Source organism: Triplophysa dalaica, chromosome 12 (assembly GCF_015846415.1).
Source record: "Triplophysa dalaica isolate WHDGS20190420 chromosome 12, ASM1584641v1, whole genome shotgun sequence".
Classification (NCBI taxonomy): domain Eukaryota; kingdom Metazoa; phylum Chordata; class Actinopteri; order Cypriniformes; family Nemacheilidae; genus Triplophysa; species Triplophysa dalaica.
Window position 1 is genome coordinate 21,892,233 of NC_079553.1, and position 13,050 is coordinate 21,905,282.

The 13,050-nt window shown below is 37.0% G+C and overlaps 2 protein-coding genes across 3 annotated transcripts; both read right to left on the reverse strand.

The window, feature by feature from the left end:
- Window positions 1–3,129: 3,129 nt before the first annotated feature.
- Window positions 3,130–4,059, reverse strand: LOC130433345 (free fatty acid receptor 3-like). The gene has a single exon (XM_056763168.1). The coding sequence runs from the start codon at window positions 4,057–4,059 to the stop codon at window positions 3,130–3,132; it is 930 nt and encodes a 309-aa protein (XP_056619146.1).
- Window positions 4,060–8,249: 4,190 nt separating this feature from the next.
- LOC130433595 (free fatty acid receptor 3-like) lies at window positions 8,250–13,030 on the reverse strand. Of its 2 annotated transcripts, XM_056763535.1 has the most exons (4): window positions 12,536–13,030; window positions 11,390–11,428; window positions 10,526–10,562; window positions 8,250–9,662 (listed from the first exon to the last, which is right to left on the reverse strand). In XM_056763535.1, the coding sequence occupies exon 4, from the start codon at window positions 9,635–9,637 to the stop codon at window positions 8,651–8,653; it is 987 nt and encodes a 328-aa protein (XP_056619513.1). In that variant the 5' UTR covers window positions 9,638–9,662; window positions 10,526–10,562; window positions 11,390–11,428; window positions 12,536–13,030; the 3' UTR covers window positions 8,250–8,650. The 2 variants fall into 2 exon arrangements, with proteins under 2 accessions (XP_056619513.1, XP_056619514.1); XM_056763536.1 differs by lacking the exons at window positions 10,526–10,562; window positions 11,390–11,428.
- Window positions 13,031–13,050: the final 20 nt, after the last annotated feature.

Sequence of the window (13,050 nt, forward strand, 5' to 3'; positions counted from 1 at the left end):
TCTCTTCTGTGCTCCGCCTCTCTGAAACACGCAGATTTTAAACAAAGCTCATGGCTCTGAAAAGCGAGGTGTGCTATGATTGGCCAGTTCACCAGTGCGTAGTGATTGGTCGAATACTGCAAGCGTGTGACAGATATGTAACGCCTCTGACCATATTTGGAACATCAGGTACGCACACCTTACTTGCGTATACATTTTGTCACATCATACCACTAACTGACGTAGATTTATGGGGGTGTGGTTACTAGCGGTGGGCTGATACCAGTTTTTCCTTTACGCTCCGATTCCGATTCCGGTTCTGAATTGTGGGTGCAGAATGATGGGCTTACTGGATCCGCTTCTCTACACGTATTGCCTATTCTGGAAGCTTGATGACCCGCTTCGTTCATTCTCTTAAATACACATTATGTTTACGTCTCGGGCGCAGAAATGATGCGTTTAATACATTCGCCTTGACGCGCTTAACGCACGTTCTTCTGAAGTTCATAACAGTTTAATCTAACATTCTCTTTATTCTAAGACATCAACTCCATACAATCCTTTTAAACAAAACCAAAGATTGTTATCTAGTTAGTAGAATAATTGAAACATCGGAACATCTAGGAATAGCATCCTGACTGTCACCAAACACTAGAGTAACGTTTGGCCATGCTGAATGGAGAGTGACACATGACAGCAGTAACGTTGAAGGAGTTTTCATGGACTTAATGATCTTTTGTTGTCTCCTCACATGAAGCTATTGCATGACATAAGAAAATGTTCAGATTTAGCACAAAGAAACTCTTAAACGGTTTCATCCTTCTTAAAGCTTGATAATATTATTCAGCACAGGATCGGATTTTGGATCGTCACACCTCTTCCGATACCCGATATAGAGTATCAGGATCGGCCCACCCCTGGTGGTTACACGAGGCGTTTCAGGCAGAAATGCATTTTTGCTATTTTACAAATCTAATACATGCATGGCAACTTATAACCAGTGGTGAAAAGAATACTGGAAATTTGTAATGAAGTACAAGTGCTGTAACATTGCTGAAATTGTACTCAATTACAAGTAAAAGTAGACCTACTGGTGTTAAAAAAGTAATTGAGTAAAAGTAAAAATTACTCTTCTCAAAAGCTACTCAGAGTTCTAGTTACTTTTTAGGCGGTGTTATTTAATGAAATTAAGAATAATTACTAATAATCAAATTTGGAGATTTATATAGAAAACAGCTAATTTTAACAAAACACATCTTTACCTTACTGATAACAGTTGTACTGCATACAACTGGATACAACTTGAGACAAAATATCCATTCAATGTGTTGTTCTGTCAGGAGGTAAGTTTTTCATTTAAAATCATAAGTGCACTTCCAACACTGTAACACTGTGCAATCATGTGTACTAGCCCTCACAATGCAGAAATTAATAAATAAGAGCCCCAAATACCGCATGCAAAACAGTTGTAACCTAAATTGCATTGGATTAGCATTAACAGTGACATCTGTAGAGGAGCTCATCAATTACTCAACCTCAAGCCATCCAAGATGTATGAGACATTAATTCTTAGGTACAACAATAAAGATTTTTACCTGGAGTTCGGGTCCATAGTTTTTCATGATTCATATCTTTAAAGGTTCAAAATACAGATAATAAATACACTGCGGCTTCGTTCCATGTAATGACGTCTTATTTAAGCGAATCACTCAAACTGTGCTAGAAACTGAGCTTTATTTACAACATTGTAACTGGTAATGCAAAGTTTGCGAGACTACTTTGCATGCGTTCCAATCGCATATGTTCCCTACTCACTTATAAGGGCAGAGGACTTGATGTAGAGATTTTGGAGAGAGATGGAGACTTTTGCCTCATATATATATATATATAGCCGTTTGGATTTCACTTGGCGAACGGAGTGATACAGAAACTCAATATTTCTCCATATAAAACAGTCACTTCTGGTCCTTGATTCTGATTGGCTGTGTGGAGTTCTAAGCCGTTATAAAATACCCCAATATATAACAGCTGACTGCACCATATAGCCTTAACATCATTTTATTTACTTTATTTTATGAAACCTTGCCAAGCACTGCTTCGCAGTTTTCTATTTCTATTTGAGTGGATGGTGATTATTCTCCTTAGCCAATCACATGAAAATTACACACATAAAGTAGCGACGACAATGTGAGGCAAAATAACGCAGTAAAAGTACCGATACAGCACTAAAAGTGTACTCAAGTAAAAGTACACTGTTTTTAAACTACTTCAGAAGTACATTTCCTGAAAAAACTACTCAATTACAGTTATTTGATTACTTGTAATACGTTACTTTATACCACTGCTTATATAACAACAAAGACACAGAAAAACTCATGTTCGCGCCATATGACCCCTTAAATACAACATCCATGGTGTGAAACTGAAGCACAAGCAAAGACAGACAATAGTGCTGCAATAATGACCAGACTTGTACATCTGAAGGGTGAATGTGAATCACTTGGAGTAACACATAATGACCCCAAATATTGAAAAGAAATTGCCGTACTGATCACAGCTAAAGTCTGAATGAAAATACTAAGTGTCTTGGATTGAATCTTGGTTTTAATTTGGTTTCACTAGACGAGTGCAAAATATTTACATTTACATTTCATCATTTAGCAGATGCTTTTATCCAAAGCGACTTACAAGTGGGGTAGGCAATGGAAGCAATTGGGGCAGCATAAGTACAACAAAAGCATAAGTGCAATAAAAAAATATATAAAAAAATATAACATTGCAGTATAACGGCAGACATTTCTTTATCTCAAGTGTTTATTTTGGTTTGTATTGGATGAAACCTGGACTTTGATGGGTCTGAGTCTGGTGTTACTGGTTTAGGATAGTAAAATGAAGAAGGCAGGGTTCATTAGAAGTTAGTAAGTATTTATTTTATTAATGAGTAAAGATCAATAAAGAAATGTTACACACGATTGTATTTGTAGCATTGCATTAGAAAATCGAGCATCTTAGCTCAAAGGGCAGAGATACAGTTAAATAATATGAGATTCAGTTGACTCACATAGCTTACACTTGGATGAACTTAATAAAAAAACTGCAAATATAGCAGGTCAACTATTTCCAACGCTGGGATTTAATTCTCCGCTGTCATTAGATTTCTATCTCCCTCTTGCAGCTTCTGCAATGTAGATGGATCCTCCTGACCAGCTCTCGCAAGACACTCTTAAAAGTCTCTCTGAACGCTGAAGATGAAAAGTAGAATATGAAAGGATCGAGACATGCGTTCAGCGTGCAGCTGAGCAGAGCATATGGCCTCCATTCAGTGCTGTAACCGCCAACATACCCCTCCAGATGTGATACACTGAAGGGCATGAAACATCCGATGAAGACCAGAAGTGTCCCCAGCGCCATCCCAATGGATCTCATCCGCTTCTTGGAGTTGACGTTGGGTAGATTGGTGAGGATATGGATGCACCTGAAGTAGCAGAAGCAGCAGATGGGGACAGGAATGCAGAAGTACACAACAAAAAGTTGCAGCCGAACCGGCACGAGGATCTTCAGCTGTTCCTCGCTGAATTCATCATAACAGCTGTTCCTTTTGGACGGCTCGGTGAAGTTGGGGTTTGAATGATGGTGGTATTGCATGACATAGACGATACTGCACTGAGCCATGGACGCCAACCAGAAAAACACCACGGCTATCAGAGCGTTTCTGGGGTTACGCTTTAACTTGTATTTGATGGGGAAGGCCACGCCCAGATATCTCTCCACACTGATGGCCGTCAGATGGAAGGTGCTGTTACAGATGATGGCATAGAAGATCATACCCGACAGTGGACAGAGGAAGTATGGCAGGGTCCACCTCATGTTTGCCGCCTCCACCATACGAAATGGCAGGAAAAAGAGAAAGACCAGATCAGAGATGGTTAAGCTGAGGAGCAAGACATCTGTAGGAGTGGATCTCCGGCGAATCTTCTTACAGAAGGTGTATAACGCCAAGATGTTTGCAGGAACACCTGTGATGAGAGTGAATCCATACACTGCCAGGACCAGTTTACTGAGATTCACCGTCCACACCATTGCAATGGATTACCCAGAGAATTCTCTGTTAGAAAGCACAAGCATGATTAAATGTATTCGACCTTTAACCTCATTTTACACCCCATGAGCTTCAGAGACCCAGGAAAGTATTTGACCCTGGACTTCAAACTTAAGTCTTAAATTGCACAGGAATATTTGTGGCAAAAGCCAACAAAAACATTGCAAGGGTCAAAATTATAAATTTTTCTTTTATGCCACAAATCATTAGGATATTAAGTAAAGATCATGTTCCATGAAGAAATCTTGTAAATCTCTTATCGTAAATACATCAAAACTTTATTTCTGTGAGTGGATAAATTCACTGAAACACGCCTACAAACTTGCACTTTCAGCTGCCACCCGCTCTTTGGGAATTTCCCACTCAAGTTTGGTATATATATATATATATATAATGCTTATAATTTCTGCTGTCGGGTTTATCTAACTTTCAGATCTCAATTTGACCTATCAGACTGGTTTTGTTGTCCATGGAAACAAATGCACTAAAACTGGGTTCTTCTAAAGCTGGTTGTTGTAAATTATGTTATTGTAAAATATGGACAAACCCAACCATTGGTTTAAGTTAACCTAGAAAATGTCCCCACCATAGCCCAACCATAGCAACCAAACATAGATTTACTTAAACCAACTGTTTGGTTTGTTCATATTTTCTCCACATGTTACATATTCAAACTGCACACACACACACACACACACACACACAAAGATTTCCAACATCACAGAATCTTCACAGAATTATTTTTTTAGTTTTAACATCCATCTTTCTGGAAAGATATTTCAATTAAAAGTCAATGCAACTGTGTTGTAATTAGGGATGGGTATCGTTAGGTTTTAATATCGATATATCAATACTGTTATCCATCTCCGCTCTATAATTTGATGCAAAAACACATGATGTGAAAAGATTAATCAACGTTAATCATTTTAAGCTTCTTTATTACAGCTGAGATTTAGAACAGCAGTTTACAAATGCTTCTGAGCAAACAGAAAATGCCACATAACAAAATGTGTGTGTGTTCCTTAGCTGGTAGACCGTATTTCTTTTTTCCTTTCTGGTTTTAGGTCTGTATAAATGTAAGTACTATTTTTTTAATTATTTGAACTATTTTTATGACTTTAGAGAATTGAACTAAATGCGCTAGTAAAGTAAGTAAATATACCCCGTGGCCAAATTATGACAGGCAGCAGGCGCTAATTCGCCTTTTAACACCCGAATACACAGAGATAAAACAACGCAAGTATCAATAGTATTGTTTGTTATGAAGTTTAACGATACTCTGGTATCGACCCAATTATGTAGCGGTACAAAAAGTATTGGTTCTCAGTACCCATCCCTACTTGTAATACAGCATGGGCACACACCAAACAATAATCAGACATCACCCAAAATGAATAGAGGAATTAGATACTGTTTCAGCAAAACATATAATACTTGTCAAGTACTTAACACATATTATTTGTGTTTTTAATAAATAATTCACTTTTATCCACATTCCAATGAAAGAAACAACAGCACAATACTGAAACACTTACAAAGAAACAAAGCTTGTCAACTGCCATTTAAATGAGAATCTGATAAAAGTAATGGAACGAGTAGATAATGAAGGCATTCTCATTTTTAGGTGAACTATCTCTTTAATATTCGCCTACTTAAACATGTTTTTCCTGTTTGTTTTTATAACTTTAAGTTCTCTGGTGCTTTTTTGGTGACACTTCAGGAAATGAGATCTAATCGTATATGCTGTATTTTCCCTTTACAGGCACCATTATCTAACAGGATCTCAAAGCCTAAAAAAGTACAAGAGTAATACATAAAACATGGAAAGTATTCTGGTTAGTATGATACTTCTACTGTAATAATAGAATTACCAGGCAAATAAATAAAATGTAGATAATATTGAAATAAGAATAATTAAGATATTACTAATAAATAGTAATAATACAATTTTATTTTTAACATTCTTATTATTTCATTCGTCAAGTATTTGATGTGCTAATAAACATCAAAACTTTTTTTTAAAGGTCAGAATGCATTTGTGCAAGTTTATTATTTCCCAAAGTTTTTGTGCCAAGCTTCATAAGATGATCATACTTTAGTTTTTATTCACAATTTTGCATCTACTCTCCGACATTAAAATGAACCTCCTGTTCTTAGCTGAACTTTTTATTAATCAAAGTCAAGATGTGTCTTTTTTCTAGTAAATAGTAAAGTAAGCTCATCTAATCTCAAATAAATAAAGACTATGTATACGCATAGTTTTTCATTGAGGCAAACATTTATCTGGTTAAGTCTTCAAATGAATCCTCACAAAACCTGAAAAACATAATGAAAGAGAATCAAGTTATTTCGTACCTTTGTAGAGTCAATCCAATCACTCATATCCAGATGTGATGCCACATATACAGTATATAAGCATAAATGATGTCACTACCATGCCACATGTCAATGACATCAATATATCAGGAAAGAAGGGGCTTTTTTTTTTTCTCAAACAGGAAAATGAATATTTCAATAAACAAGTTCCCAACAGAAATCATATACAAACCGTTTTTTGATCCCTTCATCTATTCTCCAAATCCACTTGTCCTCTCAGGGTCATAGGGGCCTGGACCCTGTTCCAGTATCTCAAGCCCAGGGTACAAGCTGCAGAGATGGCCAGTTAAATTAGATCATTCATTTCATAAAAATTCTTGTTTCAAAGCAACATCACAGAAAATCCTGATTATCTTGCTGTTAGGGAATGTTGTTAGTAAACACATTAAAGCTTTTAGGGTGTGACAGATATTAAAACCAAAAATGTCGGTTTAACATTGGGAAACACTGCAGTGACATACTCTAGTGAAAAGATCATTGCAAAAGCAACAAGTTGCAGTGAGCTATGAAACTTAGTTTTTTCATGCAAGTTCTCAGAAAAAAGTCAAGGCCACTTTCTTTCTAGATATCACAAACGCTCAACCACTAAATACTGAAAGCATCTAGAATATAACAAATACTGCTTGTAGAAGACGGAGAAAACAAACAGAAAACCATGCAAAAGGGGGCCAAAACAATAAATGTCAACTCTTTACGAATGAAGGCGCCCCAGGAAACACAGAAAAAGCACAGAGGAGTCTATTTGTAGACTCTATGTCAAGGAAACATGGGTGTGTTTGACGAACATATCTTTGCTAAATTGTAAGAAGTTCAGAAAGAGACAACATCTGTATCAAATTTGACAACAGTGCACATCATGGCATAACCAATGCAGCAGCAAAAAAGTTAAATGAAAGTAATACAAAGTATGCCAGGGAAATTCGTTGCCTTCCGCCCAAATTGTTCAGTTCTCTGATCTACATACTGTATGTGCATTTGAAGATATTTGGAGGAAATCTAAAAGTAGCTTTAAAATGTCTGTTAGTCACATAAGCGAACAATGGTCTACTAAAATATATAGCGTTGGAAAACAATCTGATATTTCATGAGAAATGCCATTTGGATTTCGAATGATATAAGGGTAAGCATAGAATAACAGATTATTTGTTCTTTTTTTGCCCTGGGTGTGGCCCTGTTTATGACAAAATATTGAGTTCGAGTCTGGATGAGGGTTGGTGTGTGTGGTGGGCATCCAGATGGACATAACGAGGTAACACCACCTACAAAATGAGTGTGTTCCTTAATGGTGATAGAGATCATGAGCAGGCTAGGTGCAGTACGCATAAACACCTGACGGCTAAACAGCAATACAGAGTCTGTAGGATGTGACAGATCATGATACCTCAGTGGTAACTTCAACACAAATCACATCACAAATAGACTTATAAATTTCACCAGGCTCAACAGTTAGTAGATAAAACAACAGCAGACAAAACACATTTATAGAATCTAACATTACCTCATCTGATGCTCTTGTTTGTGATTCCATGTATGCACTGGACAATCTTTGTCCTCAAGTTTATAACCTGGGAATAAAAATGCTTGCTCATACCCTGGAGAACTATGACACATGTACAAACAGCCATTCATCAGACACTATTGTCCAGTGTCACTATTGCACACTTATTACGAAAAAAATTCCCTTGGACCAATCTGCATCTATTGGTAAAGTCTTCTTCTTCCTTAGTCTTCTTCTAGTCTAGTCTGGTGTCACTGGTTTAGGATGGTGGAATAAATGATGGAAAAATCATTAGAAGGAAATATTTCTTTTAATACGAAAACATCCAAGTAAGAAATGTTACACAAGACGGTATTCTTAAGATTTTGTAAAATAATGTAACATTGTAGCTCAAATGCCTCCGAGTTGTTTTTATATGACCTATACTGGATTGTGGTTACCCAATCATTGGTTTAAACAAGCCAGCATTTGGGGCTGAAACAACCGAACATAGGTAAATTTATAAGCTAGCGGTCGGTTCTGTCTATTGTATATTTTACCCAACCTTGCGTTGAAACAACTCAAGTGTTTTTGGGACTATCGAGAAGCTGTTAAGTAAATTGAGATTTAATGTAAAACAGGTTGGACTTGCAATAGATGCACTTAAAAAAATAACAAAAATGGAAATGAACAGGTCAACCATTGCAAAAGATGTAATGTCATTGCGAGTCGATGTCATTGGCTCTGTGAATTCTTTGCTCTGCGGCTCCACTTTTCAGCAGGAGGGAGGAGAAAGCTGAGTAACAGCATTGCAGATGCATCCTCCTGACCAGCTCTCGTAAGACACCTTGGAAAGTCTCTCTGAACGCCGAAGATGAAAAGTAGAATATGAAAGGATCGAGACATGCGTTCAGGGTGCAGGTGAGCAGAGCATATGGCCTCCATACAGTGCTGTAACCGCCAATAAACCCCTCCAGATGTGATACACTGAAGGGCATGAAACATCCGATGAAGACCAAAAGTGTCCCCAGTGCCATCCCGATGGATCTCATCCGCTTTTTTGAGTTGACGTTGGGTAGATTGGTGAGGATATGGATGCACCTGAAGTAGCAGAAGCAGCAGATGGGGATGGGAATGCAGAAGTACACGACAAAAAGTTGCAGCCGAACCGGCACGAGGATCTTCAGCTGTTCCTCGCTGAATTCATCATAACAGCTGTTCCTTTTGGACGGCTCGGTGAAGTTGGGGTTTGAATGATGGTGGTATTGCATGACATAGACGATACTGCACTGAGCCATGGACGCCAACCAGAAAAACACCACGGCTATCAGAGCGTTTCTGGGGTTACGCTTTAACTTGTATTTGATGGGGAAGGCCACGCCCAGATATCTCTCCACACTGATGGCCGTCAGATGGAAGGTGCTGTTACAGATGATGGCATAGAAGATCATACCCGACAGCGGACAGAGGAAGTATGGCAGGGTCCACCTCATGTTTGCCGCCTCCACCATACGAAACGGCAGGAAAAAGAGAAAGACCAGATCAGAGATGGTTAAGCTGAGGAGCAGGACATCTGTAGGAGTGGATCTCCGGCGAATCTTCTTGCAGAAGGTGTATAAAGCCAAGATGTTTGCAGGAACACCTGTGATGAGAGTGAATCCATACACTGCCAGCACCAGTTTACTGAGATTCACCGTCCACACCATTGCAATGGATTACCCAGAGAATTCTCTGCGGAAAAAAATGTGAGTATTTTATTGTGAGTCTCCTTTTGAGTTTCTTATTGATCTCATAACCTTTAGAGACCCAGTAGGTACGCATACATGCACCCAAATATCTGGCTAGGGTGAATGAGCGGGCATGCACTTTTCAGCAATGAAATAATGTTGAAAATATTTGTTTGTATTACACAACTCTCAAACCAGACTTCACACTCTCATCCAGAGATGAAGTGTAACATCAAGTGTGCGTTTGCCCAGAAGCTGTTTAACTATGATGCTTATTGATAGGAAATAACATAGATTATATAATTTGATTTTAAAACAAATACATATTTATAGAGTTTATTTTATTTTAAGTCTTGTGAGTATCAACCTCCTATCTTACTGGAAAGAATGTAAATGCAACTGTGCCTTAAGTGTTCAAATCTAACCACACACTCTTAACATTTACATTTATGCATTTATGCATTTGGCAGATGCTTTTGTCCAAAGCAACTTTCATTCCATTATCCTATACATTTATACATAGGCATGTGCGATCCCCTGGGATTGAACCCACAACCTTCCGTTGTTAACGCAATGCTCTTACCACTGAGCTGCAGAAAATAAAAAACTTTACATCTTCCCAGAAAACACGCCTCAAACATTTTAGTTAGCATGACAAAAACCACATCAGCCAAAGTGACTGACAGACAGCGGTTTTGATCATGTAGTTAGTGTGAGGGGCTGCTGTGTGATTTCTCAGGACTTGAGATATTTTATGTGGGTAAAAAAAGATACACTAAAAAGCCATTCCGAAATTTACAAATACCTGCTGTTCGTTGATTAAAGCTTTTAAAGTGATAGTTCAACCAAAACAAATTTTTCACTTACTCTCGTTTCATTCGAAACATGTTCAACTTCCTTTTTTCTGCAGAACACAAAAGAAGATATTCTGAAGACCAAACAACACTAAGCCCCATTGTTGGAACACAAAACCACTTAGACATTTCTCACAATATCTGAAAAATGAAAGTCATGAAGACATGAGGGTGTATGAATAATGACAGAAGTTACTAGAGCAATAGATATTCAGACACCCAGAGTTCCCCTCAATTTCGGTTGTAGTGTTGTTGAGGTTTCGGTATTCTTTTATATTGTCTGTTCACAAAAAAGCACCAGACACTTTTATACAAAGCGAGATGACAGGAAATGAGGTTCACACGTCTCAGCATGTAAATAACATTCAATTATTAGAATTTTAATGATGGAATTAAAAAGCAACTAAATCTCTTTTTTATTAATCGATAATTAGAATTGTAATAATGGCATTATCAAGCAATTAAAAAAAGTTATTTAATTGCTTACTTTTATTTTAATAATGACACTACCTAGCGATTAAATAACTTTTTTATTTATTAATCGATTATTTTAATTTTAATTTTAATAATGGCAATAACAAGAAATTAAATAACAGTATTAATCGATTATTGGAATTAAAGGTTAAAACAACCAAGCATTTTGGACTGAAAAAACCCTTCATATGGACATTTACAACTCAACGGTTGGATTGATTCCTTTTTGACACAATGCTGGGTGTAAAATAATCCAGCGAGTTTAGACAATTCAATGATAAAAATTCAAATGAAGCAGTCTTTTCTTTTCAAGTAATATCTATTTGTTATCAAAATAACAAGTCTTACGTAAATAATAAATACTGTGTATAAGTCATTGAAAACTGGACACATAAACGTTTACCTGCTGAATCTTTAAAGTCCTATTGAATCATCACAAACCCTAAAAAAGAAAGAGACGAATGAAGTTCCTTCATACCTTTAATGAGTCAGTCCAACACTTCAGATTCAGATGTGATACACAGATAATAACAGTTATAATGACGTCATTGTCACACATGACATTAAAATTAGGAAAGAAGCTGCACTTTTTTTTATGTCGCTTCAAGGAATATATATTCAATAATTAAGTTCCCGGCAGAAGGTCAACATTTATTTTCAAACCTCTTTGACTGCGAAGATACTGAATTAGCCCATTCACAACACATATTGTTTGAAAGCAGATTTCCAGAAAACATTCTGACAATGTTGGGGTTGCGAGCGAGGGTGACATCTCACTTTACAACATGGCCATTAATGGTGCATTCATTCTTTGATGGATTGTTTGGAGTATCATAGTTTACCACAAATATCATGATTAAACTATAGTTTAATTATTAAAATCATGACTCATTTCTATAAGGCTTTGTAACCGCAAAAGCTAGCATGACAGTGTTTGTGGAAGTGTAAATTCTGCAAATCTGTTTCTCAGTAGGCGAACGTCTTGAGATGACTTTGTGTCTGTGTCTCATGCTGTAAAACTGATGTGGTTGTGCAAAACCACTGCATCTTACACTGCAACGCCTATTTTCTTTCAATGTGTAAAAGCTTGTGCATGTTGTAATGCCATTATAAGGAACCAAATGTAGTTGCTTTATTGTCTCTAGTATTTTGTATTTTTTATACTGTACTTGCTGTATTCAGTCAGGCACATGTATGACTCATGTAAGTTGGAAGGACACCCTACAAAAATGAACCACGGTTTTACTACAGTTAATGTAGTTTTAGTAACCGTGAATTTTGCAAAAAAATTCTGTCCTCATTTACTCACCGTCAGATTTTCCTAATCACCAAATGGAGGATGAGATCTGTTTGTTTACTGACATTTTTACAAATATCTTCATTTGTGTTTGGCAGAACAAAGACATTTCTACAGATTTGGAACAACCTGAGGGTGAGTAAATAATGACAGAATTTTCATTTTTAGCTGAACTTTAATTTTCATAAAGGACATTACATGTACAGTAGACTATATCATATTGATGGATGTGTCTTCAATGTTTTTTCTCACCTGCTGATTGGTCGACTTCAGATAGATCGTCTTATTGGCCCACACACATCTCCCGTTTCCTAAAATGTTATCTCCTTCGGCAAAGAAAGTAAAAACATGACGACATCTTGCTTCTTTGTCAGCTGCCGTGTGTTTCAAAGTGGTCCAGTGGTTGCACTTTGCAACCTCACCACTAGTTCCCGCCAAATTTCATACAATGGACATTAAATGTCCAAAAATGATTTCAGTTAACATTTAGAAAGCTTGCATTCAGGTGTATTTATATTGTATTGTTTTTTCTCAGAATGCTAGCTGGGGTTGGGGAGGAAATCTATTTTTTGTAAAGCAGCTTTAGAACAATATGTATTGTGAATGCACTATACAAATACTGTAAATAAAAACTGAAACAGTGGAGTTTATCGAGTGCTAACAAAAGTGACTGTTAGTGTAATGAAAAGTTGTGCCAACTTATATTTCTATGGCTTTCTGATATGATTTTCAAAAATAACACACCAGAAGTTGTAGTTATACTTTCA

Excerpts from the sequence above, each read along its gene's own strand:
- LOC130433345 (XM_056763168.1), bottom strand. The coding sequence starts at position 4,059 with ATGGTGTGGACGGTGAATCTCAGTAAACTGGTCCTGGCAGTGTATGGA.
- LOC130433595 (XM_056763536.1), bottom strand. The coding sequence starts at position 9,637 with ATGGTGTGGACGGTGAATCTCAGTAAACTGGTGCTGGCAGTGTATGGA.